Source organism: Scardinius erythrophthalmus (genome assembly GCF_964197995.2).
Source record: "Scardinius erythrophthalmus genome assembly, chromosome: 2".
Classification (NCBI taxonomy): Eukaryota; Metazoa; Chordata; class Actinopteri; order Cypriniformes; family Leuciscidae; genus Scardinius; species Scardinius erythrophthalmus.
In genome coordinates this window covers 13,675,339-13,699,414 of record NC_138222.1, presented here as the reverse complement: position 1 = coordinate 13,699,414, position 24,076 = coordinate 13,675,339, and the positions used below count along the sequence as shown (strand labels likewise).

At 40.8% G+C, this 24,076-nt stretch overlaps 1 protein-coding gene across 1 annotated transcript; it reads right to left on the bottom strand.

The window, feature by feature from the left end:
* Window positions 1-315: 315 nt before the first annotated feature.
* Window positions 316-17,924, bottom strand: LOC308687191 (E3 ubiquitin-protein ligase TRIM39). The gene is made up of 7 exons (XM_081359536.1): window positions 17,830-17,924; window positions 14,605-15,257; window positions 11,387-11,482; window positions 7,676-7,909; window positions 7,018-7,165; window positions 1,293-1,319; window positions 316-1,177 (listed from the first exon to the last, which is right to left on the bottom strand). Exons 2-7 carry the CDS (start codon window positions 15,253-15,255, stop codon window positions 624-626), a joined length of 1,710 nt encoding a protein of 569 aa, XP_081215662.1. The 5' UTR covers window positions 15,256-15,257; window positions 17,830-17,924; the 3' UTR covers window positions 316-623.
* Window positions 17,925-24,076: the final 6,152 nt, after the last annotated feature.

Here is a 24,076-nt window from a genome sequence, read left to right as displayed (position 1 = left end):
GTTTTCTTTGTGGCATACATTTTGTTTTTATATTTTGTTTTGTGGCATTATATATTTTGTGTATATATTTTATTATATTTTGCATTATATTGTTGTCATTATATATATATATATATTTCTTTATTTTTTATTTTATTTTACTTTTTTTCCTAGAAAGCACTTTGGTTCACCTTGAGTGTTGTAAAGGGCTGTATACATAAATGTTGATTGATTGATTGATTTTCCAATAACACACTAAAAAAAAATAATGGTGAAGCTTGCAGTGGTATTTTAATAGTTTGATATGTGGAAATAAGTCTAATAAATACACTTACACTGATTTACATATTTATTTCAACATTCAATTATTATTATTATTCAATTATACACATGATGCACAAGTAAAAATGTGTAAACATGGATTATACGTATTAATTTGTTTTGTATGCTTTGTATGCAAACACCTTTGTCATAATTGCTTTTGTATGGCCATGCAATAAAACTGATTACTTTTTTGTAGAAATATCCATATAACAGTCAGGAAATATAGGCAAAGTTCTCAAGCACAAATAGTAACAGGATAGAAACAGCAGTACTGCCTCAGTACCTGAGTCACCAGACCAAGTCATTGTGGAGCTTATGTTTCAGCACTGTTTAGTATGAGACGTCTCTTGCATGGGACAGATCATCATAGTGTCAGAGGCCTTATCGCAGCAGTAGAGGTAGAAGAACGGGAAGAGTTTCTCTTTAAACGAATCCACAAAGGTGTAGATGTGACTTTTGTTTTGTACATCATAGAATGACAACTGTCCTTCTTCGTAGTCCACATATACGCCCACTCTCTTCAGCTTGGGCTCGATGGAAAGCAGGAGGGGTGGAGAGGAAGAAGCACGATATTCTCGCCCTTTCCTCATAGCTAAAGCCCAATAACCGTGAGCCGTACTCACCGAAATCCTCCCTTTTCGGTTAACAGATGCCCGGGCGACACCTAGGTACCAGTCGTCCTTCTCGCCCACCTGAACTTCCCAGTAATGGCGTCCGGAGGACAATCCTTCACGGCCAAGTGCAATAACCACTGTATCAAAGCGCTCTGGTGTATCGGGCAGGTCCTGCCATGCTCCGAGATGACGCATCTGACGCCTGTCCTCGGATAGCTGCAGCCAAGGGTTAGCCGTGTCCGGGTCAAAGGTTACATCCACTTCACAGGTACATACAACAGAGACATGAGTAGATTATCAAACAGACCAGGCAGAGATAAACCCACTTGAATGCAAAGTGGTCTAGTGATATATGACTGATTAAATAAACATTACCTGAGTACTTCTGAACTCTCCTCAGCTCTGTTTAAGATGACAAAAATAAATAAATTAATAAATAAAGTAATTATTTTATAAGTTGGATTGTACTTGAGAGGTTTTTATAATTATTTTACTTTATTAGAACTTCAGAAAAACCTTTTATGTCATGTCATATATTTGCACAATTAAAATATATTTAATGATGAAGTTGCAATTTGATACAATTTGTAACATTGCATAATAATCTGTTTGTGCATTTGTTTGTTAGTCAACGCATAAAAAGTGTATAAAAAACAACAGAAGATTATTAAAACACAATATTTTAAAATGTAATCTAAAATAAAATAAAAATATTACAAACTGCACTTTTTAAAAGTGTGCTAAGAAACATAGGGGCAGTTTCACACACACACACACACACACACACACACACACACACACACACACACACACACACACGTACATACAGTATATATATATATATATATATATATATATATATATATATATATATATATATATATATATATATTAGGGTGCATCAAAAAACACAATTCTTGAATTTTGATATGGCTGGGTGCTAAAAGTGTTCCAATATATGTAGAAACAACACATGCAAAATATTTTTCCAGTACATGATGATTTAGGGGTGCCACCGCACATCTGTTTTTGTTGGATAAAGTGGTCAACAGTGCTCAATGGTCACAATGGAGATCTGAGGTAAACAATACTACAGCTCAAGAAAACTGAGGTGATCTTTCTGTTTGAGGTGATCATTCTGTGTTGGGTATGTATTATTACACATTACTATCATATCTGTAGTTGTGTCTTTGTATACTTATTTATCATAAGCCATTTAAGTCATATTTATAGGTATTTGGTGCTCATTACATCTAGCTAACATTAGCTAGCAACAGTTTGCTAACCACAGTTAGCTATCTATGTTAGCTTAGCTATTAAGCTTAACATCAACAGTATTCTAGAGTGGAAAATGTCATATTCAGAGTATACAGTGGGGAGAACAAGTATTTGATACACTGCCGATTTTGCAGGTTTTCCTACTTACAAAGCATGTAGTGGTCTGTAATTTTTATCATAGGTACATTTTAACTATGAGAGACGGTATCTAAAACAAAAATCCAAAAAATCACATTGTATGATTTTTAAATAACTAATTTGCATTTTATTGCATGACATAAGTATTTGATCAACTACCAACCAGTAAGAATTCTGGCTCTCACAGACCTCTTAGTTTTTCTTTAAGAACCCCTCCTGTTCTCCACTCATTACCTGTATTAACTGCACCTGTTTGAACTTGTTACCTGTATAAAAGACACCTGTCCACACACTCAATCAAACAGACTCCAACCTCTCCACAATGGCCAAGACCAGAGAGCTGTGTAAGAACATCAGGGATAAAATTGTAGACCTGCACAAGGCTGGGATGAGCTACAGGACAGTAGGCAAGCAGCTTGGTGAGGAGGCAACAACTGTTGGCGCAATTATTAGAAAATGGAAGAAGTTCAAGATGACGGTCAATCTCTCTCGGTCTGGGGCACCATGCAAGATCTCACCTCGTGGGGCATCAATGATCATGAGGAAGGTGAGGGATCAGCCCAGAACTACACGGCAGGACCTGGTCAATGACCTGAAGAGAGCTGGGACCCAAAGTCTCAAAGAACACCATTAGTAACACACTATGCCGTCATGGATTAAAATCCTGCAGCGCACGCAAGGTCCCCCTGCTCAAGCCAGCACATGTCCAGGGCCATCTGAAGTTTGCCAATGCCCATCTGAAAATAGAGCTTTTTGGTCTAAACTCCACTCGCCGTGTTTGGAGGAAGAAGAAGGATGAGTACAACCCCAAGAACACCATCCCAACCGTGTAGCATGAGATGGAAACATCATTCTTTGGGGATGCTTTTCTGCAAAGGGGACAGGACGACTGCACCGTATTGAGGGGAGGATGGATGGGGCCATGTATCGCGAGATCTTGAACAACAACCTCCTTCCCTCAGTAAGTGCATTGAAGATAGGTCGTGGCTAGGTCTTCCAGCATGACAACGACCCGAAACACACAGCCAGGGCAACTAAGGAGTGTCTCCGTAAGAAGCATCTCAAGGTCCTGGAGTGGCCTAGCTAGTCTCCAGACTTAAACCCAATAGAAAATCTTTGGAGGGAGCTTAATGTCCGTATTGCCCAGCGACAGCCCCGAAACCTGAAGGATCTGGAGAAGGTCTGTATGGAGGAGTGGGCCAGAATCCCTGCAGTGTGTGCAAACCTGGTCAAGAACTACAGGAAACGTATGATCTCTGTAATTGCAAACAAAGGTTTCTGTACCAAAAATTAAGTTCTGCTTTTCTGATGTATCAAATAATTATGTCATGCAATAAAATGCAAATTAATTACTTAAAAATCATACAATGTGATTTTCTGGATTTTTGTTTTAGATTCTGTCACTCAGAGTTGAAGAGTACCTAAATTACAGACTTCTAGATGCTTTGTAAGTGGGAAAACCTGAAAAATCTGCAGTGTATCAAATACTTGTTCTCCCCACTGTAGATGTCTTGTGTGTATTGAGAGTAGCATTGTAGTTGTTACAGTAAATTAACAGGGTAAGGCCACGTGAAAATGTCCCATTGACCTCCATTCATTTTGTCTATAGGACAAATGAATGGAGAATCTTGAAAGTTGAATTCTTTCTGAGAAATGCCCAAGTTGCCCAAAGGGCAAACAAACAACTTTTACTTTGATAACCCTATAGAACATGTTACTGTATAAAAGTTCATTGTACTCAACATTTCCAGGTCAACCTTTTAGCAATTAGACTAAAAATTGCAAATTTTTCGAAATTTCGCCAAAGTTCATGTGTTAGGTGGCACCCCTAAATCTCAATGGAATTCCTCAAAACTTTGCAAAAGTCATTTTTATGTTAATTGGAACAAAATGCAATGCCAGCCAAATTGATATTTTGAAATTAAAATTTCCCATTCAAATTTGATGCACCCTAATATATATATATATATATATATATATATATATATATATATATATATATTGTATAAAATAGGGGTGTAACGATACATGTATTCACCCCGAACCGTGACGGTACAGACAATCACAGTTGATCCACACAGCAATACAGCAGGGTTAAAAAACACTGCTCTACGAGACACGTAGAAACACGCGCCTATGCTTTGAAGTGGAACCTGTTCGTTGAGTGGTCTCAACGCACTTCCTTATATACCTCAAGACAGTTTCACCTTTTATTCTACGACATAAAAGTCAGTTTTAATATAAATACTGACAAATACTGTAATACTGACATAAATATCAGTATTACCCCAATTGTGATTTTTTGAAGGTGTTATGCATCTTTAAAAAGGCAGTTGCTAACAAGTGGCTAAATGAGACTACAGATGCTGTCAGGGAGATTAAATGTCATCACGGCGAACAGGTCAGCTCAGTGTGCTTTTACAGCCTTGTTATTTTTATAATCATGCTCTAATAAACTATTCTAACTCAAACATTCTGGGAAAATGTTTTTAGATAAAACTGAAAGAGTAGTCGGAAGCTTAGTGGTGGTGACGTTGATGACATGGGACAGTGGTGTAGTTTGTTTATAGCCAACCTTTAGCTTTTTACCTCTGGCTACTGCATTTAGACATCAAAATTCATACCCATTGTGGGTAACACTTTATAATAACATTCAGTTGTAAGTCATTTATAAGTGGTTAGTTAATGATGAACTAATTATTTACAAAACATTCACAAATGATTAGCAAGTGATATACTAACATTTTATGTATGTTTTGTAAATTCCGTTACAAGTCATTTAACCCTCTGGGGTCCTTCGTTTAACAGTCACACTTAGGACCTTCGGGTCCAAATGGACCCGGAGGGCGGGATTAATATATATATAAAAAAATCATATTTTTTTTTTTTACTTGTTTTTTTATAATATTTTTTCTTTTCTTTTTTGGTGTTTTGAGATAATTTTATGATTTTAATTAATATTTATGCAATAATTATGACCCATTTTTTCCCATTTAATATAATAGACATTTTTATATATATTTTTTTTTATTTTATTTTTATTAAAAAAAATGTGTGTGTGTGTGTTTTTTTTTTGTACTCTTGATGTTTTAGAGATTCACCCCTTCACTGTTGAGTCCTTTTTTTCTGCATCCTGGCTGATTTGTAGATTGTATGCACAAAAAAATGCTGTGTTTTAATATTTTTGACAATTTCCCATTCATTTCCTATGGGGGTCATTTTTGACCAAAGAGCAGAAGTGTGACGTGCTTGGATCATGACCCCAATATTTTTTGTGTGTTCACATACCTAATACCGTAAAAGTCACCAAGTTTCGGAACATTCCGATGAAGCTGTGATTTTTAAAAATTCAAAACAGATTTTTGTAATCTGAATTTATTAGTGTGTTGTGTGTGTGTGTGTGTGTGTGTGTGTGTGTGTGTGTGTGTGTGTGTGTGTGTGTGTGTGTGTGTGTGTGGATGTGTCTGTTTTGCACTCTTGATGTTTTATAGATTAACCCCTTCACTGTTGTGTGCTTTTTTTCTGGATCGTGTCTGATTTGTAGATTGTACGCACAAAAAAACTCTGCATTTTCACATTTTTGCCAATTTCCCATTCATTTCCTATGGTGGGTCCATTTGGACCCGAAGGTCCTGAGTGTGACAAAAAAAATTACAACCACTTAGACTATTCAAATCCTGTCCCCAAACTTTTTTGGGTGTTCATATACCAAGTACCAACAAAGTCACCAAATTTCGGACCATTCCGATGAAGCTATGATTTTTTACATTTTTTTATTTAAACGCTTCGGGTCCATTTGGACCCGAAGGACCCCAGAAGGTGATTAGTAAATGATTAAGTAATTATTTACGAAACATGACTATGCGTTCATAAATGATAAATAAGTGATATGTTAATTATTGTATGTATGTTTTGTAGATTCAATTATAAGTAATTTACAATTGATTAGTTAATGATTAACTAATCATTTACAAAACATGAATATGCATTTCATAAATGTTTAATAAATTATGTTTTTTTAATGTATGTAGCAATAAGAGGGTGCAGAAAGTGTTGTAAATGCCTTGTATACGTGTACATATAATTTGTAACAGGTAAGTAACAGTGTTCAACACGATGTGTAAACGCATGAGTAAATCATTTACAACACTTTCTGCATCCTCTAAACTAAAGTGTAAACTATTCATCACTTCATCACGAATGATGTGTAACACATTTACAAGTGATGAATAGTTTACACTAATGATTAGTTAATCATTTACTAATCACTTGTGAATGACTCGTAACGGAATTTACAAAACATACATAAAATGTTAGTATAACACTTGCTAATTTATGAATGTTTTGTAAATGATTAGTTCATCATTAACAAACCATTTATAAATGACTTACAAATGAACGTTATTATAAAGTGTTACCGCCTATGGGGAAATCCTATTGGGTTTTTGTCAAGGGAACCAGTGTGATGCTAACTGCTAGTTGGCCTACAAAGTGACTTCATACCTGCACCACTCTATAAAATTATGCACTACTTCACAAGGGCAGGAAGACCCTGACAGTTAATTATTCATGGTTACAGCCAATCTGCCTTAAAACTGTGCCACTTGTTGAGGTGAATATAAAGTATAGGGGCAGAAAAAGAGTGATGTGTTTTAGTAAAATACTGTAACGGTTAAGGTCTTACCCATTTCTACAAGTTTTTCTACTTCTTCTGTAAGTGTATCTTCTAGTTTGAGCACTGCTCTTCTGGTGGTGCCAACACACTGATCCGCATGCACATAGATCTCAGACCAGTCTTTAGTGTTTGGATGAGCCATCAATGATGTAAAGTTCTGCAGGAGAAGACAGTGGACATTTTAAAGAAGCTGTGTGGCATACAACAAAGATTAGCAGCAAATTCCCTGTCAAGGAAAGTCTGTTCACTCGCCGTCCATATTTGCAATATTTCGGTAGCATCCGGACCTGCAGTAATGCAATGACTTTACTAATCAGCAATTGGCTCTTTTATTTAGAAGGTGGGACTTACTACACCATATTGGGCATTGCAGTTTCTCCCATTCATAAGTAATATGAGTGTGCCATCTTTGTATATCTAAACTAAACCTTTGAATGTTTGTTGCCATCATTGATCACAAAACACTTTGGAGGTCATTTTTAGCACTGTACAATTATGCAATTTGCTTATGAGATTTTAAATAGTCATGGGTCTCTAGATTTGTTTAATCATTCTTAAATTTGAATCAAATAATCCACATCAACAAAATTGACAGTGAAGACTTTTTACATTAGTAAAAATGAAGAACAGATTACATGAAAAAAATTATAAGGTAAAAATGCTTCACCTGCAGGAAGTGAATGTGGTCTTCAGTGTGTGAGAGATACCCTAACTCTGTGTTTCTCAGTTTCAGAACATCTATTTCCTGCTCCAGTTCTTGTATTTGTTTGTTGGCCATGCTCTCTGTCTTCTTCTGTTTCTCCTCGATGTCCAGCACCAGCTCAGCCTGGACCTTCTGGACTGCTCGGATCAGATCCGAGAATACCTGCATGCTGTCCTCAATTTCTCTCTGAGCGCTGCTCTATGTTTGGGAGGAGATACACACTAATCAGTGCAGACATAAATAAAAACGTTTGTTTGAAATGTTTAGCACATATATACAGTATCACCATGACCTGATTAATAATAATACCTTTGGATATAGTTCTTTAACCATTTGAATGAGCTCTATGGAAGGTTTTTTTGGTTAAAAATCTGTTATTGAGCAAGAACATAATAAATCAAATTATCTGTTTCTAAAACTGTCTTGCCTTGCTAAGAATCAAAACAGCAAGCTTATAATAATGATTTATAACTTGGGCTGTTGAGTTATATTTCACGGTAAATATCCAGAGGTTGACAGTAACAAAGTACATTTACTTTTTGAGTATCTGTACTTTACTTGAGTATTATTTTTTCTGGAAACTTTTTGCTTTAAATTTTTGCTTTAATGTCCACTACATTTAAAAGACAGATGTCATACTTTTTACTCCACTTCATTTCTGTCAAGGTCCTTGAGTAGACAGTAGTAACGTCAGTCAGGGGATGATTTTGGTTGCAGGGGTTGCATTTTGGTTGGAAATGAAAGTCGGGTTGACGTCAGAACCCGACGTCCTGTAGACCTCAGAACCCACGGGTTGACATCAGAAACCGGCGTCGGACATACGTTGGATTTTGGTTGAAAATGAAAGTCCGGTTAATGTCAGAACATCAACCTGATTTTCATTTTCAACATTGTGTTTGGTCTTCTAAATGTGAATTTTGTCATTGTTTTGGAGCACACTCTTATAGATAACAGTAAGGCTAACATATTCATACTAAAAGCCTAAAAACTTTAAATAGGGCACTATTTGAGGGAACAACCATTTGGTGTCTGAAACCATTATGGACGTTATTGAGTGCACTTATCAATCTCACATTCAATCCCACTACTGGAACTGTGTTCTAGAAATACATTTGATATTGATATGAGGGTAGGCAGCATAGATTCAGAGGCATAAGGTACTGTAAGTATTACATACAACAATGCAACAATAATAAAACAATGCATTGACATTTACTTTTTACTTTTGATACTTAAGTACTTTTAAAAATGTATACTTCTGTACTTTTACTTAAGTAAAAATCGGTCTTTACAGCTTTTACTTGTAACGGAGTGATATTTGATCAGTAGTATCTGTACTTTCACTCAAGTAAGGAAGTTGTGTACTTTGTGTACTTGTGTCCATCTCTTGTGATGTGTACTTGTGCGGATATCTATCTTTTTTTGCAACACGGAGGAATATTTTCTTTGAATGTGCGAATATTAAAATAGAACAGAATATTGAAATTACTTCCATGTTTCAAAATAAGTTGGATAGGTCTAAATAACTAGAAGAATAACAAAGTGCAGTAAACTGTAAAACTATTTGCGATACAAACCAGTGTTTAGGATTATGATAATGAAATTAAAATAATATGATAGCAAATATAACAGTGTGCAATATCAAGCACCTTAAAGTCCCCATGAAATCAAAATTGAAGCTTTTAGTGTGAAATATGTCATCCTTAAGGTTATCTATAAAGTGTGATCCAAAATAATTACAAAATTCACATTTAGATATGTGTGCAAACCTTACAGTCTCTCACTTTTTCGCCAATAGGAACAATGATCACTCTGCACTTCAGCTTCTAATCAGATTTTCTGTCCAATCAATGCTCTCTAGAATCTGAAGTGTCCCACCCCCTATAAATAGACCCTAAAGCTTTTAGTACAGCTAAAATAACTGGAAGCGAATGAAACCAGAACCTTCGCACATTCAGGTTATTCAAATGAACGTGTTAACAAGGTGGGTTACTGCGCAACACAATGCATTGTTCAAAAAGGTAGTCATCTGAGGAATGATATGTTGTTAAATAAAGAAAAGTCCGTAAATACAACTCGTATCAACATCGGACTGCTACAACTCAGAGACTTCAAAGGATTTAAAACCAACCCAAATATTGCTTTTTTTTCTCTTTTTTTTTTTTGCTTTACAGATAAGATAGCCTATAGCAATCACTATACTTAATTAAATAAAGGAATTATAATTAATGGAAATAATTAAAGAGAACAAAGAAAAATAAATAAAAAGATCCTGTAATCAGTGTAAACTATTTGTAAATATTATTTCATTTTAAAATATGCACACATTCATGTGTTGAACATTCAATGTTGTTGAACATTTCTATTGTAAATATTAAATGTTTAGCTACTTACACCACACCACGTAAGCATCGCGTTGAAGTTCGCACTTGTCTTCTGTGAATGGTAAACCCTGCCTTCTTTGATTTGATTGGTCATCTCAATCATTTTGACACTGATTAGCGCTGTAACTTGTAAAACTTTTTGTCAAACAGAACACAAAAAGAGCATGCGTAATGGAGTGCAGCAGAGCAGCATTAAAATATCGGAGGGAATTTGGCCATTTCTAATTATTGGGGGGTGTTGTGTATTGATTTGACGTCATCGTGACTTGTCCCCCTCATTGTCTATGGTGGTTACGACCCTGCTACACTGACAGCTTTACCTCAAACCATTATATTTATTTGGGTCCCACTTTATATTAAGTGGCGTTAAGTACTATGTACTTACATAAAAAAATAAGTACAATGTACTTATTGTGTTCATGTTGTATTGTAAAACACTTTTGCTGCTATTGAGGTGTGATACGGGTAAGGTTAGGGACAGGTGTGGTGGATTGGGTAGGTTTAAGGTGTAAGGGAAGGGTCAACTGTGTAATTACATAAATGAATTACAGCTGTAATTACATGCAGGAACTTTTAAAATGTAAGTACAATGTAAAAACATGTAGTTACACAATAAGTACATTGTATCAAATTATTAATTTCAATGTAAGTACATGTAAGTACATAATACTTAAAGCCACTTAATATAAAGTGGGACCTTTATTTGCGCTGAATAGTTGGCTGCATCCGAATTTGCATACTCTCTTGAGTAGGTACTTATTTTGATTAAGTAATTAATTATTGCGCGTGTGCTATAATGTACTGTATATGCTATATAGTACGAATATGTGTAGAATGGATGTAATCCGGACGTACTACATTCACCATGTTGTCATAATCAAATGACCTACCAGCGTCAGTTGTCTCTCATCACTGCCATTCACAAATCCTTTCCCGTGGCCTCATGGATAGTAAAGTGTCCATCATATGTATGCACACTTCGGAACCTCATCTGGGTACTTTTTGCATACTCTTTTATGAGCACTGTGAATTTGCACATTCTACTCTTGTCGCATACTGTTTTCACCAACTATATAGTAGGGAAATTTTGGATGCAGCCAATGTTCCTTACGGGTAACTTGCAGTTTTAAGCATCAACCACTAGTTGCAAAAGTTGCAAAGTGTACCTTTAAGTCACACCAGCCCGATGATCTCTGTGGATTAGTATTGAAGAAGACAAAGGCTATAGCATCTGCCCATGTTAACTAATCTGAAACTAATCTGATAGACATACATAAACACTTAAACTTACTTTGTTCAACTCTATGGAGTGTTTGATATCATCAACTTTCTTCAGTCGGTCCTGAATCATCTGCTGAACTTCAGTTTCAGTTTTCCTCAGCAAGGCCTGTCAATCACAATATATTGTGTTAAACTTTTTAAACCTGCTCTGGTATAGCTCTTTTTAGTGACGTAGTCAATCTGTATCCTAGTAAATCCTTGTAAAGCACAATTACAAAGTGAAGCATCTATGGAAGTAAAATAATGTCAAATGTTTTTGAAACAAAAAGCCTGTTGAATTGCACTACTTGGAAAAAAAAATAGTCATTGCATTAACCATGCTTGCATTTTAATGCATTGTATTTTTAGGGCTTGCAACATGGTTGAATATTTAAGCTGTGAATATTTCAATTAAAAACATTTCGAACACATTTTCATTATTAAAATTTCAATACCTTTCATATTTCACTTCCAAAATATTCAAACTGTTTAAAAATACAACCTATACTATTCAACAGGCAATTTTTGGTCCATTTTATTTCGCTTTGCAAATTCACTTCCACAAATTCAGTGGTTCAAATTCAACAGTAAATTCAACGGAACTGCAGGAAAAGCAGTAGATTACCGAGATACTCTCCATCTGCTGTTAGTCAACCTCACCAGCAGGTGGTGCAAAAGCTTGTGTTGTTGACAAAGAGAGAGCAACAGTTAGAGCAAGCCATTCATTCATAAAATGAAAATGATTATCTGTGTCAGTATATATGCGGAAAAGATGATAAAGACACAAAAGCTGTGTTTATGTTTCATTCAATAACTTCATTGTTACTTTCCCTGTGTAGCCTACATGTCATCCGTTTTCTCTACATGAACAGGATTATAATCGGTTTCCCTCAATACCTCACACTCGAGGATTCCCCTTCTGTCGGGACAAAACGCTTAACGTAGTTTATGGACTAATACAGTGATATAAAAGACCAAACTCGCACCTAATTGGGGGTGTAGGCTGTAGGCTACTATATAGGCTCGATGGACTAAGAATATGAACGTAACGCGCAAAGTTTCATGCAGAGCGTTTCGTGATATACTGGCATAAAATCAACACTTGATCAATACTAACACTTTCTCTTCTCTTTTCTCTTTTCTTTTCTCTCTCTCTCTCTCTCTCTCTCTCTCTCTCTCTACAGTATATATATATATATATAGTATAGTATAGTAGGCTATGCCTACGTGTATTGCATTAGCTTAAACTGGGAAGAGTCATAGCACTTGCATATTGTTGTCCTCCTATTGTTAGTTTAACTGTAAATCGCTTTGGATAAAAGCGTCTGCTAAATAAATGACTAAATGTAGCCTAATAAATGTAAAATTGGCTTGACATTTAGGGACCGTCTCAAAAGTTGCATAAAACATTGGCATACACGTTTCTAACTTCAATAGCAAACTTTAATTTATTTGAATAAATATCAAAAATCCAAAGGGTGCGCATTATGCCTGATACCTACATGAACACTTTACAGTTGTTTTTATGACTGTAAGTCGTTCTTTTCAAATGCTATCGGAGTTAGAAACGTGTAAGTCGTATACACTTTAGAGACGGTCCCTAAATGTGCAATGTAAACGTCCAACGTCAAGCCAACTTTATGTCAGTCTATCACTGGGAAACGCTCAGCATTTAGCTTTGCGCGTTATTCTGAGTCAATCTGCTTGCCTGCGAGTTTGGTCTTTTATATCACTGTAATTAGTCCATTAAGCTATACATTAAGCGTTTTATATGCCCAGCAGGGGAATCCTTAAGTATTGAGGGAAACCCTAATAGCTTGCATGCAGCACATCGCCACAATATAAAGTTAAGGCAACTAAACAACCAAGAGAAATATATGTCAACCTCAAAAATGTAATATTGGATCTGTATATCCGCATCGGGGAATAACATTATAATCTTGTTCACGGTAGAGAAAGATGCTTGTAGGCTACACAGGGAAAGTAACCGTGAAGACACTGAATTTAACATAAAACCGCCGTCATAATAAACACAAATACACTTGCATTGCTGTTAAATGAGTTTTATGAATGAATGGCTTGCTCTAACTGTTGCTGGTCTTCGTCAACAACAAGCGCTTTTGCACCTCCTGCTGGTGAGGTTGACTAACAGCAGATGGAGAGTATCTCGGTAATCTATTGCTTTTCCTGCAGTTCCGTTGAATTTACTGTCGAATTTGAACCACTGAATTTGTGGAAGCGAATTTGCAAAGCGAAATAAAATGGACCGAAAATTGCCTGTTGAATATTATAGGTTGTATTTTTAAACAGTTTGAATATTTTGGAAGTGAAATATGAAAGGTGAATATGGATTATTGAATTTTTAATAATGAAAATGTGTTTGAAATTTTTTTAATTGAAATATTCACAGCTTAAATATTCAACCATGTTGAATTTCAGCCCATAAAAATGCAAGCCCTAAAAATACAATGCATTAAAATGCAAGCATTTTTTTTTCAAGTAGTGCAATTCAACAGGCTTTTTGTTTCAAAAACATTTGACATTATTTTACTTCCATAAGCATCCTTGGTTCCTGAAGTATTTTTCCAATTAATTTAGACTATTAAGCCATTTATTTCCATAAAATACTGCAAATTGTATAATAGAAATAATATTTTTTTAATGTATTTCCTTTTCTAGCAAATATTACTGCTTTTATATACTAATGCTACAAAATCACACATTAGCTAACATTAGCAACCCTGTAGCTTTCTTAATCCTGAAGACATTGGTTAGCTTGTTCAGGTGTGTTTGATTAGGTTTGGAGCTAAACTCTGTAGGATTGTGGCCCTGCAGGACTGAAGTTGGCCATCCATTATTTACATGATCTGATTACTTCATTCAGCTAGTAACAAGTAATGAGTAAAGCAATGTTTACTTTTTCAAATAAGTAAACTTCTAATTTTATTATGAATCTATTTTCGGACAATTTATTTTTAACTTGAATACTGCTTTTTCCTCCATGTTGAGAGAAACGTGGGTTTGTGTAGAGGTGTGCCAGCACTGGAATAATTGTAGCATTTATGAGCATGATGGGTATTGCAGTGTTTGTCATGCTTATCAGTGACATACAGAGCATGTAGCTTCCTTTCCAGTCCACTGCAATATTTTTAGTAAATCGAATTTCACTGTCATGATCCAGTTGTTCGTTATTTATAGTGGACAAAACAATAGAATTGGCCCTTTACCAATGAGAAGTGGCACTTTTACCTTTTTCTCTGTCCACTCTCGTTCGACAGGAACAGTGTAATGTGCCCTGTGGTCCATCTCAGTGCACAGCACACACACAATAGTCTGATCCTTCTTACAGAACAGCTCCAGCAACCTCTCGTGCTTCTTACACATACGGTCCTCAAGGTTCTGCACAGGTTCGATCAGCTTGTGTTTGGTGAAGCGGGCAGTGTGCGTCTTCAGATGCTCCTCACAGTAAGACGTTAAACAAACCAAGCAGGACTTCACCGCCCGTCGCTGAGGCCCAGTGCACACGTCGCAGGACACCTCCTGGGCCCACGGTCCATTAGGAGGAATCAGTTCAGGCATTTCTGTAGGGAGGTCTTCATGGGTCCTGAGTCCTGGGTCCAGCTGCATTGTCTTCTGAAAGTCTGCGACTGGATTGGATTTCATTGCCTTAAATTTATCAGCGATTTCCCTCAGCACTGTGTTGATGCTGATGTCGGGCTGCTTGAAGAATGTCTTTTTGCACATCGGACACATAAAGAGGGCACTGGACTTCCAGTAGCTGCCGATGCAGGCCATGCAGAAGTTGTGTCCACAAGGGATGGAGACAGGGTTTGTAAACACATCCAGACAGATGGAACAGTGCACCTGCTCCTCGGCTAACATGCTGGTGGGAGATGCCATTCCTATAGAGACAGAGGGAGAAGCATGTGCCCTCAAAAAAGCTGTAGTCTTCCAACTTTGATCAAAAGAAACTTTAAAATGGACAACTTCTCACTAAATTTGTCAATATTGTTTTCCCTGACACAATAAGCTTTTTGAAGTTTATATACCGTCACTGTCGGGCTGAAACCTTATATGTCCAAAACTACTTTTGAGGAAAAAAAAATATAGATTTTTAAAATAACTAAACGCTGTGTTGTGGCTTTTTATATGATCAGGCATTTGCACATGTTGTTATATTATTAACATTTTACCAGAATCAAGCTTAAATGGAGTTATGAGGTTTTTGACCAGTGATGTTGGAGATATGTTTTGTCCATCATTAGACCGGCCGCATCTGAGAAAGTGCATTGTATTATGTTTTCATCATCTTACAGGTTACAAAGTTTATAGCATCTTAAAGCATCTTAGATGATTAAAGTCAACATGAAATACCATTCACAGCCCATTTTACTTCCATAATGTAATGTGTTTTATGAGAAAAACATTCTGTAGCAGAATGGATCAGGACCTAAATGCAAATGTCATGCTCTAGAGAGCTAATCTTAACATTTGTGACCCTGGATAAAAAAAAAAAACAGTCACAAGTCGCACGGGGATATTTGTGGCAATAGCCAACAATACATTGTATGGGTCAAAATTATAGATTTTTCTTTTATGCCAAAAATCATTAGGATATTAAGTAAATATCATATTCCATGAAGATATTTTTTAAATTTCCTATCGTAAATATATAAAACGTTTATATTTGTGAGAGAATGCAGCACAGTCGCGAACATAAATGGATAACTTTAAAGGCGATTTTCTCAGTCCACACAAGACAAGGGGAACACAAGACAGGAATTATGACACTTAGATTCCAGATTTTCAAATAATTGTATCTTGACCAAATATTGTACCCTGGAAATCCAGAGTTCTCACGAGAGCACAAGTTGAATTTGCTCAGCGAGTTTACTCTGGTGTCGAGTAATGATGCTCATTAAATATGCACCATTAAATGGCTGCACCAATCACATCAGGTTATCTGATATAGGCAGGCCAGAGGTGAGCTAAACAGATGACGACAGTGCTGTGACGTCGAAGTCATTAGTAAACATGGCAAGATGGCTATGGATGAACACCAGTTGTTTGAAACGGCTTTGGCCGCTACAATGAATGAGTTAGACTTGGCTTTTTATCTAAAAGAGGAACAGAAGCCGACGCTCAAATCGTTCCTTTGCAAGAAGGGCGTTTTTGCTGTTTTGTCAATGGTATACAGTAAGAGTCTAATCCACCAGTTAGCTCCGCTGGTAGCTAAGCATATGGGGCTTGTTGTGATTGGTCGTAGTGTTATCCAATTGCGTACAGTGAGATTTTCAAATGCATGCTTGGTGCCGCCCCTCGAGCTGGGGTGCGTTTCCCGAAAGCATCGTTGGGCAACTATGGTCGCAAGTTCATCGCAATGTCCATTGAACTCTATTGGTAACGACGGAACTTGCGACCATAGTTGGCCAACGATGCTTTCGGGAAACGCACCCCTGGCCGATTTTCATTAGTCGATGTCAGACCATTAATCTTTCAGATATAGGTCTGGATTTTCAGGCTACAAATATTGTACTATCCTAACAAACCATACATCAATGGAAAGCTTATTTATTCAGCTTTCAGATGATTTATAAATCTCAATTTTAAAAAATGTACCCATGTTTTGTGGTCCAGGGTCACATATTTCAATGGAAAATAAATATTTTCATTACTTTTTCAGTATTTGCTAAGATTTTAGAAAGGTTGCATTACATATACCCTAAAACTTAGATATACCTATTAAATCAGATGAAAAGGAAAGTCATTTCAGAGCATTACAAAGATTGCCATGGAATAGCGTTGATGATGAATGGTGCACATTAAGACCAGGAATGTGTATTATTAAGAAACTCACAGTAATAATAAATTTTGAACTCACATTGACTTTAAACTGTTGAAATGTCATCCTATAAAACTAGAACAAAACTAGCACAAACAGATAAATTACCAGTCTTTTTTAGACTGACTTGGTGGCATTATTGACAGCTATGCCGTGTGCTAAATATACAGAGTCATTTGGATTTGATTAGCAATCCGGCTGTTGGCTTGTGCTCTTAGCAACATGCAGTGGTCTTTGACACAGAAAGACTTCTGGAATTTGTAAAGCCTGGCTATTCATAGAAGATTATCATCACTCCAAAAATACAAGGCTTCCCAGACTCTTGCTTCTGGTCCTATCTCATAAACAACACCTGCATGCAATTTTTGGATCTATATCACCATTTTGTCTAGATAGTTTTTAATAGCTATTTATAAAACACATTTTTGCAGATAAATTATTATTCATTATCAGTTGTTGGAAGAGTTCCAAGTTGATTTTAGCATGCTTTCATTAGCAAATGTGTCCTTTTCTATACATCTTGGCTTTGTATTTGCTGAAATGACATGCAGAACATGCAGTTTCCTCAATCATCTTCATTCATCCAAGCATTTTTGACTTGAAGAATCACAGTGTTTTTAAAGGAGACTCACCGGCTGTCTGTTGCAGCTGAATGCCACTGACCACAATGACCGTCCTGGACTGGACAGCAGTGACATGCGGCACAGCTGACAGCCCCCGTTACCCTGAAATATCCCCCTTTACCCCTCCCCCTTAGCCCAGTTTCACTTTTACACCGTAGACTACATGGGATCTCTTCTAGCCTCAGGAAATATTAACCATTCACTGTCCGTAGTTTTTTTTTTTTTTGTCTTGTTTAGCAATTAGGGTAGAGTGGGTGAAAGGACCATAAAATTTAAAACACATTAAGTCCAAATATTTTTATTCAACCACCTAGTTAGATTACATTTGATGGAATAACAAAAGATGTGTTATTCAGACCATGGCAACTACAGTAATTATGAAAGTGGGAAGCGATGCCTCCTGGGGGTGTTTTACCCCACAGACTGGGTTTGAAAAAAATTGTCATTCTAAAAATATAATTATACTTTCCTTAAATAACACGTACTCCCTCACTACAGGCCTTACTCTTTTCATCTAAAACTGTGATGTTCTGCAAAACAACAAGCTTTAAAACAAAACAAAAATCAGTTCCCTTTCGTTGTCACTCCGAGTTACGTCGGATGACGACGAATGGGGTTTCGCTTAGAAATCCTATCACCTTCGAGTATATAAAACGAGCCAATGGCAAAGAAATGCCATGGGTCTGCGGAATTTGCATAGCGTAACTCCGCCCCACCCTGGGGGTATATAAGGAAGTGCGCTGCCAAGTTCAGTACTTCACTCCACAAGCCTTCTGAGTGTCATCTCAAATCTCTTCGAGACGAGCGGCTCTTCAGTGTGTTGGTGTGATGGCGTGTTCCAGCGAGATCGCATTTCCTGCTGCTGATTTGTGCAGTAATCTGCCGACAGTGAGTGTGTTTCTCCCTGGGCGCTTCAGCACTCTGCTGAGCTTTTCCACTCTCTAAAAGAGCTGCACGCGGCACGTCTTTTTCAAGACGGTTCGCCCGTGTATTTTCTATTTCCTGTGTGTGTGTGCGTGTTTCATCTGCCTAACAGTCGCGAGCGCTGTTTTGCGTGCTGGGCTTAAATCACGCTCGGCAGCGCTCGTTGATGAGTCATGTTTTCATTGCGGGAACATGACCACCGCGATGTTTATAGATCGAGACTCAATGATCTCCATGTGAGTAGAGTCCCCTCTGCCACACCCCAATTTATCTCTTTCTCGAGAAGGGATACTTTGGCTGGTGGCCAGGGTGATCTAAGGGTTCGGTGTGGCACAACAACCGACGAGTCAATTCCTCGGGCCACACCCCCCTCCACATCGCAAACCGTGGAGCTTCCGTGTGTGCCTGGTTTCTTTCGGGGACCCAGTGTTTCATTCGGGGCTCTGTAAGCTCCGCTGTAAGCTCTGTAAGCTGTAAGCTCCTCCCGGACGTGCATCAGGACGCCTGCGCTCCGCGAGAGTCCACGTGACTTTCGCGGCCCGCGGGTGTCCTCCGCCTTCGCTGCTTTCGATCGCATGGCGATCATGGTCTGTATGTTCCCTGTCACTATCGTGGCACGGTCATGCAGTGCTGTGTGTCGCCTGCGCCTTCGATGCAGTGCTGTCCCGGGAGTTCTGTCCGAACCGGCCGCAGTGGAACGCTAGTCCTTCCCTGGCCAACCCTGGCAGAACGCGGAAACTCTAACCACGCCCCTATGCTGGGATGCTATGCCTCCCATGCCCGGCCTGGTTGTTCTGCCACGCACACTGCTGACCTCGCTCAGGCGACATCAGTACCTGCGTGATCCTGGGTCAGGTGATGTCCACTAGTGTGGTCCAGACATGGGCTTAGCCAGGTTGATGTGGGGGTGTCTGAGAGTTCATATTCTAAGCTCCCCCATGTCCCGGGCTGGGCTCTTTGGCGGTGTGGCTTCGACCACCTGAAGTAGACTCGGGTCCTGCACCGATGGTCATCCATCCGTGCGGTCTCCTTAGTCTGCTTCCCGCCAAGGCCCTGCCAAGGGTGGCACCGCCTGTCTCCCGCCCTGTGCCCCGCTAAACGCCAGGCCAAGCGGCGCTCCTGAGACGGGCTGCTCAGAGATGGCGTTGAGTTCTTCCCAGGAGACGGTAGCAGGGCCGCTCCTTCCCCCGGTGGAGGGCCGGGGGAGAATCCTTGGTTTTTCCCACCCCGCTGCTCGTCCAACGACGAGCAGCACCCTAAGGGGGTTAAAGAAAGAACTCACTTCCCCATCTCTGAGTACACAGAGTGCGCGGATGACAGTGCGCGTCGCTCACGAGCCTCGCCACTCTCGTCCCCCTCTGTCGCCAGTTCCCTGCCAGAGCACGCCCCAGTGGGACGCTGGTCCTCCCCTGGCCTCCTCTGGCAGGACGCGGCTAATGACCGTGCCCCCGCACCGGGCCGCTATGCCACCCACGCCTGGGCCGGTCATTCCGCCTCGCTGCACCACCGAGGGTACGTCTGTGGTCCATATGACCCCGCTGGTACAGTCAAGTCAAGTCAAGTCATCTTCATTTATATAGCGCTTTTAACAATGTAGATTGTCTCAAAGCAGCTTTACAGAGACAAGCGTATAATTTAAGGTAACAGAATGTTTCGGCTTTACAGCAGAGTTAAGTTATTTCCATCTAAAGTTAGTTTTAATTAATTTGCTTCCGTCGCAATGATCATTTGTTATTAAATTAGGGGCCGCTAAGACGACACCATTCCCTCTACACAGACTTTAAACGCGAACCTGTGAGAAACGCTGATGGCGTTCACATGCGCATTAAGAATGGGTTCTATAGTTATGTGCGTTTGAATATACGCTGGTTTGGAATTCCCTACAAGCCAAGCCTAAACAAAATACTTGTCTTTCCTTATAAATTTTGATAAGGAATTTTATTTTTTTTGTTGCTTTGGGGTAGGACCGCGAGATGAATTTTCCCGACAAACGCCTTATCTGTAGAGTGGTAGTGGGATCCTCCATAGGGAGAGACTAGTTGGCACTTCAGCACTGCGTTGTCATCGGTCCAGGCGAAGGTCCTTCGTCAGATCTGGATACGGCCTGGATACGGCCTCTAACCAGGCTTCCTGGACAGTTCCTGGAAGCCTGGTTAGAGCTTCCCAGGCTGTCCCGCTGGGTCGCAAGGACCATCAGGCTCGGCTACGCGATTCAGTTCGCGCGGTCTCCTCCCCGCCTCAGGGGAGAACGCTTCACTATGGTCGGAGGCAATGCCCTGGTTATGAGAGCGGAGGTCGCTACCTTACTGGCAAAGGGTGTGATCGAGACTGTCCCTCCAGCCAAAATGAGGTCCGGTTTTTTACAGCCCTTACTTCATTGTACCGAAGAAATCCGGTGGGTTACGGCCAATCCTCGACTTGCGCGTCTTGAACCGCTCCCTTCACAGGATGCCGTTCAAGATGCTCACGGCCAAGCGCATTTTCGAGTGCATACGGCCGCAGGATTGGTTTGCAGCGATCGACCTGAAGGACGCCTACTTTCATGTCTCCATTCTTCCTCGACACAGACCGTTTCTACGGTTTGCTTTCGAGGGGCAGGCATACCAGTACGCGGCTCTCCCTTTCGGGCTAGCCCTGTCTCTTCGCGTCTTCACAAAGGTCGTCGAGGCAGCCCTTGTTCCCCTTCGGGAACACGGGGTTCGCATCCTGAACTATCTCGACGACTGGCTGATCCTAGCTCACTCTCGAGACCAGGTTTGCGAACACAGGGACCTTGTGCTCCGGCACCTAGCTCGTCTGGGCCTTCGGGTCAACTGGGAGAAGAGCAAACTCTGCCCCGTGCAGAGGATCTCTTTTCTCGGTATGGAGATAGACTCGGTCGCCATGTGCGCGCAGCTTACGAGCGAGCGCGCGCAGTCACTGCTGACTTGCCTTCGTCAGTTCGAGGGCAAGAGTGTGGTTCCACTGAAACTATTTCAGAGGCTCCTGGGGCATATGGCATCCGCAGCCGCAGTCACGCCGCTCGGGTTGCTTCATATGAGACCACTTCAGCTTGGCTTCGCGATCGAGTCCCGAGGTGGGCTTGGCATCACGGCACGCTCCAAGTCCCAGTGACTCCGCCCTGCCGTCAGACCTTCACCCCGTGGTCGAACCTCAGTTTTCTTCGGGCCGGAGTGCGCTTGGAACGAGTTTCCGGGCATGTTGTTGTATCAACAGATGCCTCCACCACGGGCTGGGGCGCCATGTGCAATGGACGTGCTGCCGCGGGCTCCTGGACAGGACCCCAGCGCCTTTGGCATGTCAATTGCCTCGAGTTGTTGGCTGTACGTCTTGCCCTGCACCGCTTCCATGTGTTGCTCAGGGGTCAAGGCAGAAGAGGCAGGTTTGAGTACCCTACCACCAGCGGTGGTGGCTACCGTCACTTCCACTAGAGCATCGTCCACGAGACATGCCTATGCATTGAAGTGAAACCTCTTCGTCAACTGGTGTTCTTCTAAAAATCTAGAACCCACGAAATGCCCCATCAGTGTCGTGCTTTCCTTCCTGCAAGAAGGGTTGGAGCGAAGGCTGTCTCCCTCCACCCTGAAAGTGTATGTTGCCGCTATTGCCGCACATCACGACGCAGTTGATGGTAAGTCCTTAGGAAAGCACGACCTGATCGTCAGGTTCCTGAGGGGAGCTCAGGAAATAGTTTCAGTTCCAGGAGACTGAATCCTCCTCGTCCTCCCCTCGTACCCTCTTGGGACCTCTCAGTGGTTTTAACTGCCCTGCAGAGTGCTCCCTTTGAGCCTCTGCAATCAGTGGAGCTTAAGTTCCTGTCAATGAAGACAGCGCTCCTGGTTGCATTGGCCTCCATCAAGAGGGTAGGGGACCTGCAGGCATTTTCGGTTGACGAAGCGTGCCTGGAATTCGGACCGGCTAACTCTCACGTGATCCTGAGACCCCGGCCTGGATATGTGCCCAAGGTTCCCACCACACCCTTTCGCCAGTTGGTGAACCTGCAAGCGCTGCCTTTGGAGGAGGCAGACCCAGCCTTGGCACTGCTCTGTCCAGTACGCGCACTCCGTGCTTACGTTGACAGGACGCAGTGTTTCAGGACCTCAGACCAGCTATTTGTCTGCCATGGTGGGAAGCTGAAGGGAAAGGCTCTCTCCAAGCAAAGGTTGTCTCAGTGGATAGTGGACACCATTGCTTTGGCATACCAGCAGCAAGGTCGACCATGCCCCCTTGGTGTGACGGCCCACTCCACCTGGAGTGTGGCATCCTCTTGGGCTCTAGCGCATGGCGCCTCGCTAACAGACATCTGCAGAGCTGCAGGCTGGGCGACACCTAACACATTCGCGAGAATCTATAATCTCCGAGTGGAGCCAGTTTCTTCTCATGTACTTGCTTCAACTAGCCGGTAAGAGATTCTGCTCAGGTGTCTTCGCTTGCTCGCCATTCCTCTCCACGGACGGGATACGTGCGATATTTTCCTCAGGTGAGCCTGATAAGCCCTGAGTCTCCTCCAGCACTGACGACGTCAACGCCAGAGTTATGCCACCGGCAGCTTTCGCGCCTGGCTAGGTGCCTCCATGTGCATGGTTCCCCTCGGGGCAACCCCCACATGTGTATTCCACTGTAAGCCTCTTTGAGCATGTGTCTTTCCCTTGGCAAGCCACCTTGCCACCCCTGGGGTTGAAATATTCCACCTGCGGCTGGACACCCCAGTGTTATTCCGTATGCAGCCCTTCGGGGTCATATGTGTATTCCAAGTCCCCCCCTTCGGGTTGGGCATGATTGCATATTTCCACTGGATATGCTTCCCAGTGTACCTCGGTATTCCTGTGTTAAGTAGGACTCCTTCGTCCGTGCTAGTCTCACGACAGGGAGCTCAGACTTCCGCAGGGCACTGGAAGACAGTCGAGAGGTGGCGTGATTACACTGGGAACCCCATTCGTCGTCATCCGACGTAACTCGGAGTGACAACGAAAGGGAACGTCTCGGTTACGTATGTAACCCTCGTTCCCTGAGTAGGGAACGGAGACGTTACGTCTCCCTGCCACTTCCGCTGTATCGCTGGAACGCCTGAGTTCAGTCTCTGCTCCTCAGCGAAGACATATCTGCATGTTGCCAGCGCACTTCCTTATATACCCCCAGGGTGGGGCGGAGTTACGCTATGCAAATTCCGCAGACCCATGGCATTTCTTTGCCATTGGCTCGTTTTATATAGTCGAAGGTGATAGGATTTCTAAGCGAAACCCCATTCGTCGTCATCTGACGTAACGTCTCCGTTCCCTACTCAGGGAACGAGGGTTACATACGTAACCGAGACGTTTTCTTAGGTAGGTAC

Coding starts and splice junctions, on each gene's coding strand:
- LOC308687191 (XM_081359536.1), bottom strand. CDS start 15,255: ATGGCATCTCCCACCAGCATGTTAGCCGAGGAGCAGGTGCACTGTTCC. Junction 7,166..7,675: donor ACCACATTCACTTCCTGCAG/GTGAAGCATTTT, acceptor CTTCTCCTGCAG/AACTTTACATCATTGATGGC. Junction 1,320..7,017: donor AGAAAAACTTGTAGAAATGG/GTAAGACCTTAA, acceptor CATCTTAAACAG/AGCTGAGGAGAGTTCAGAAG.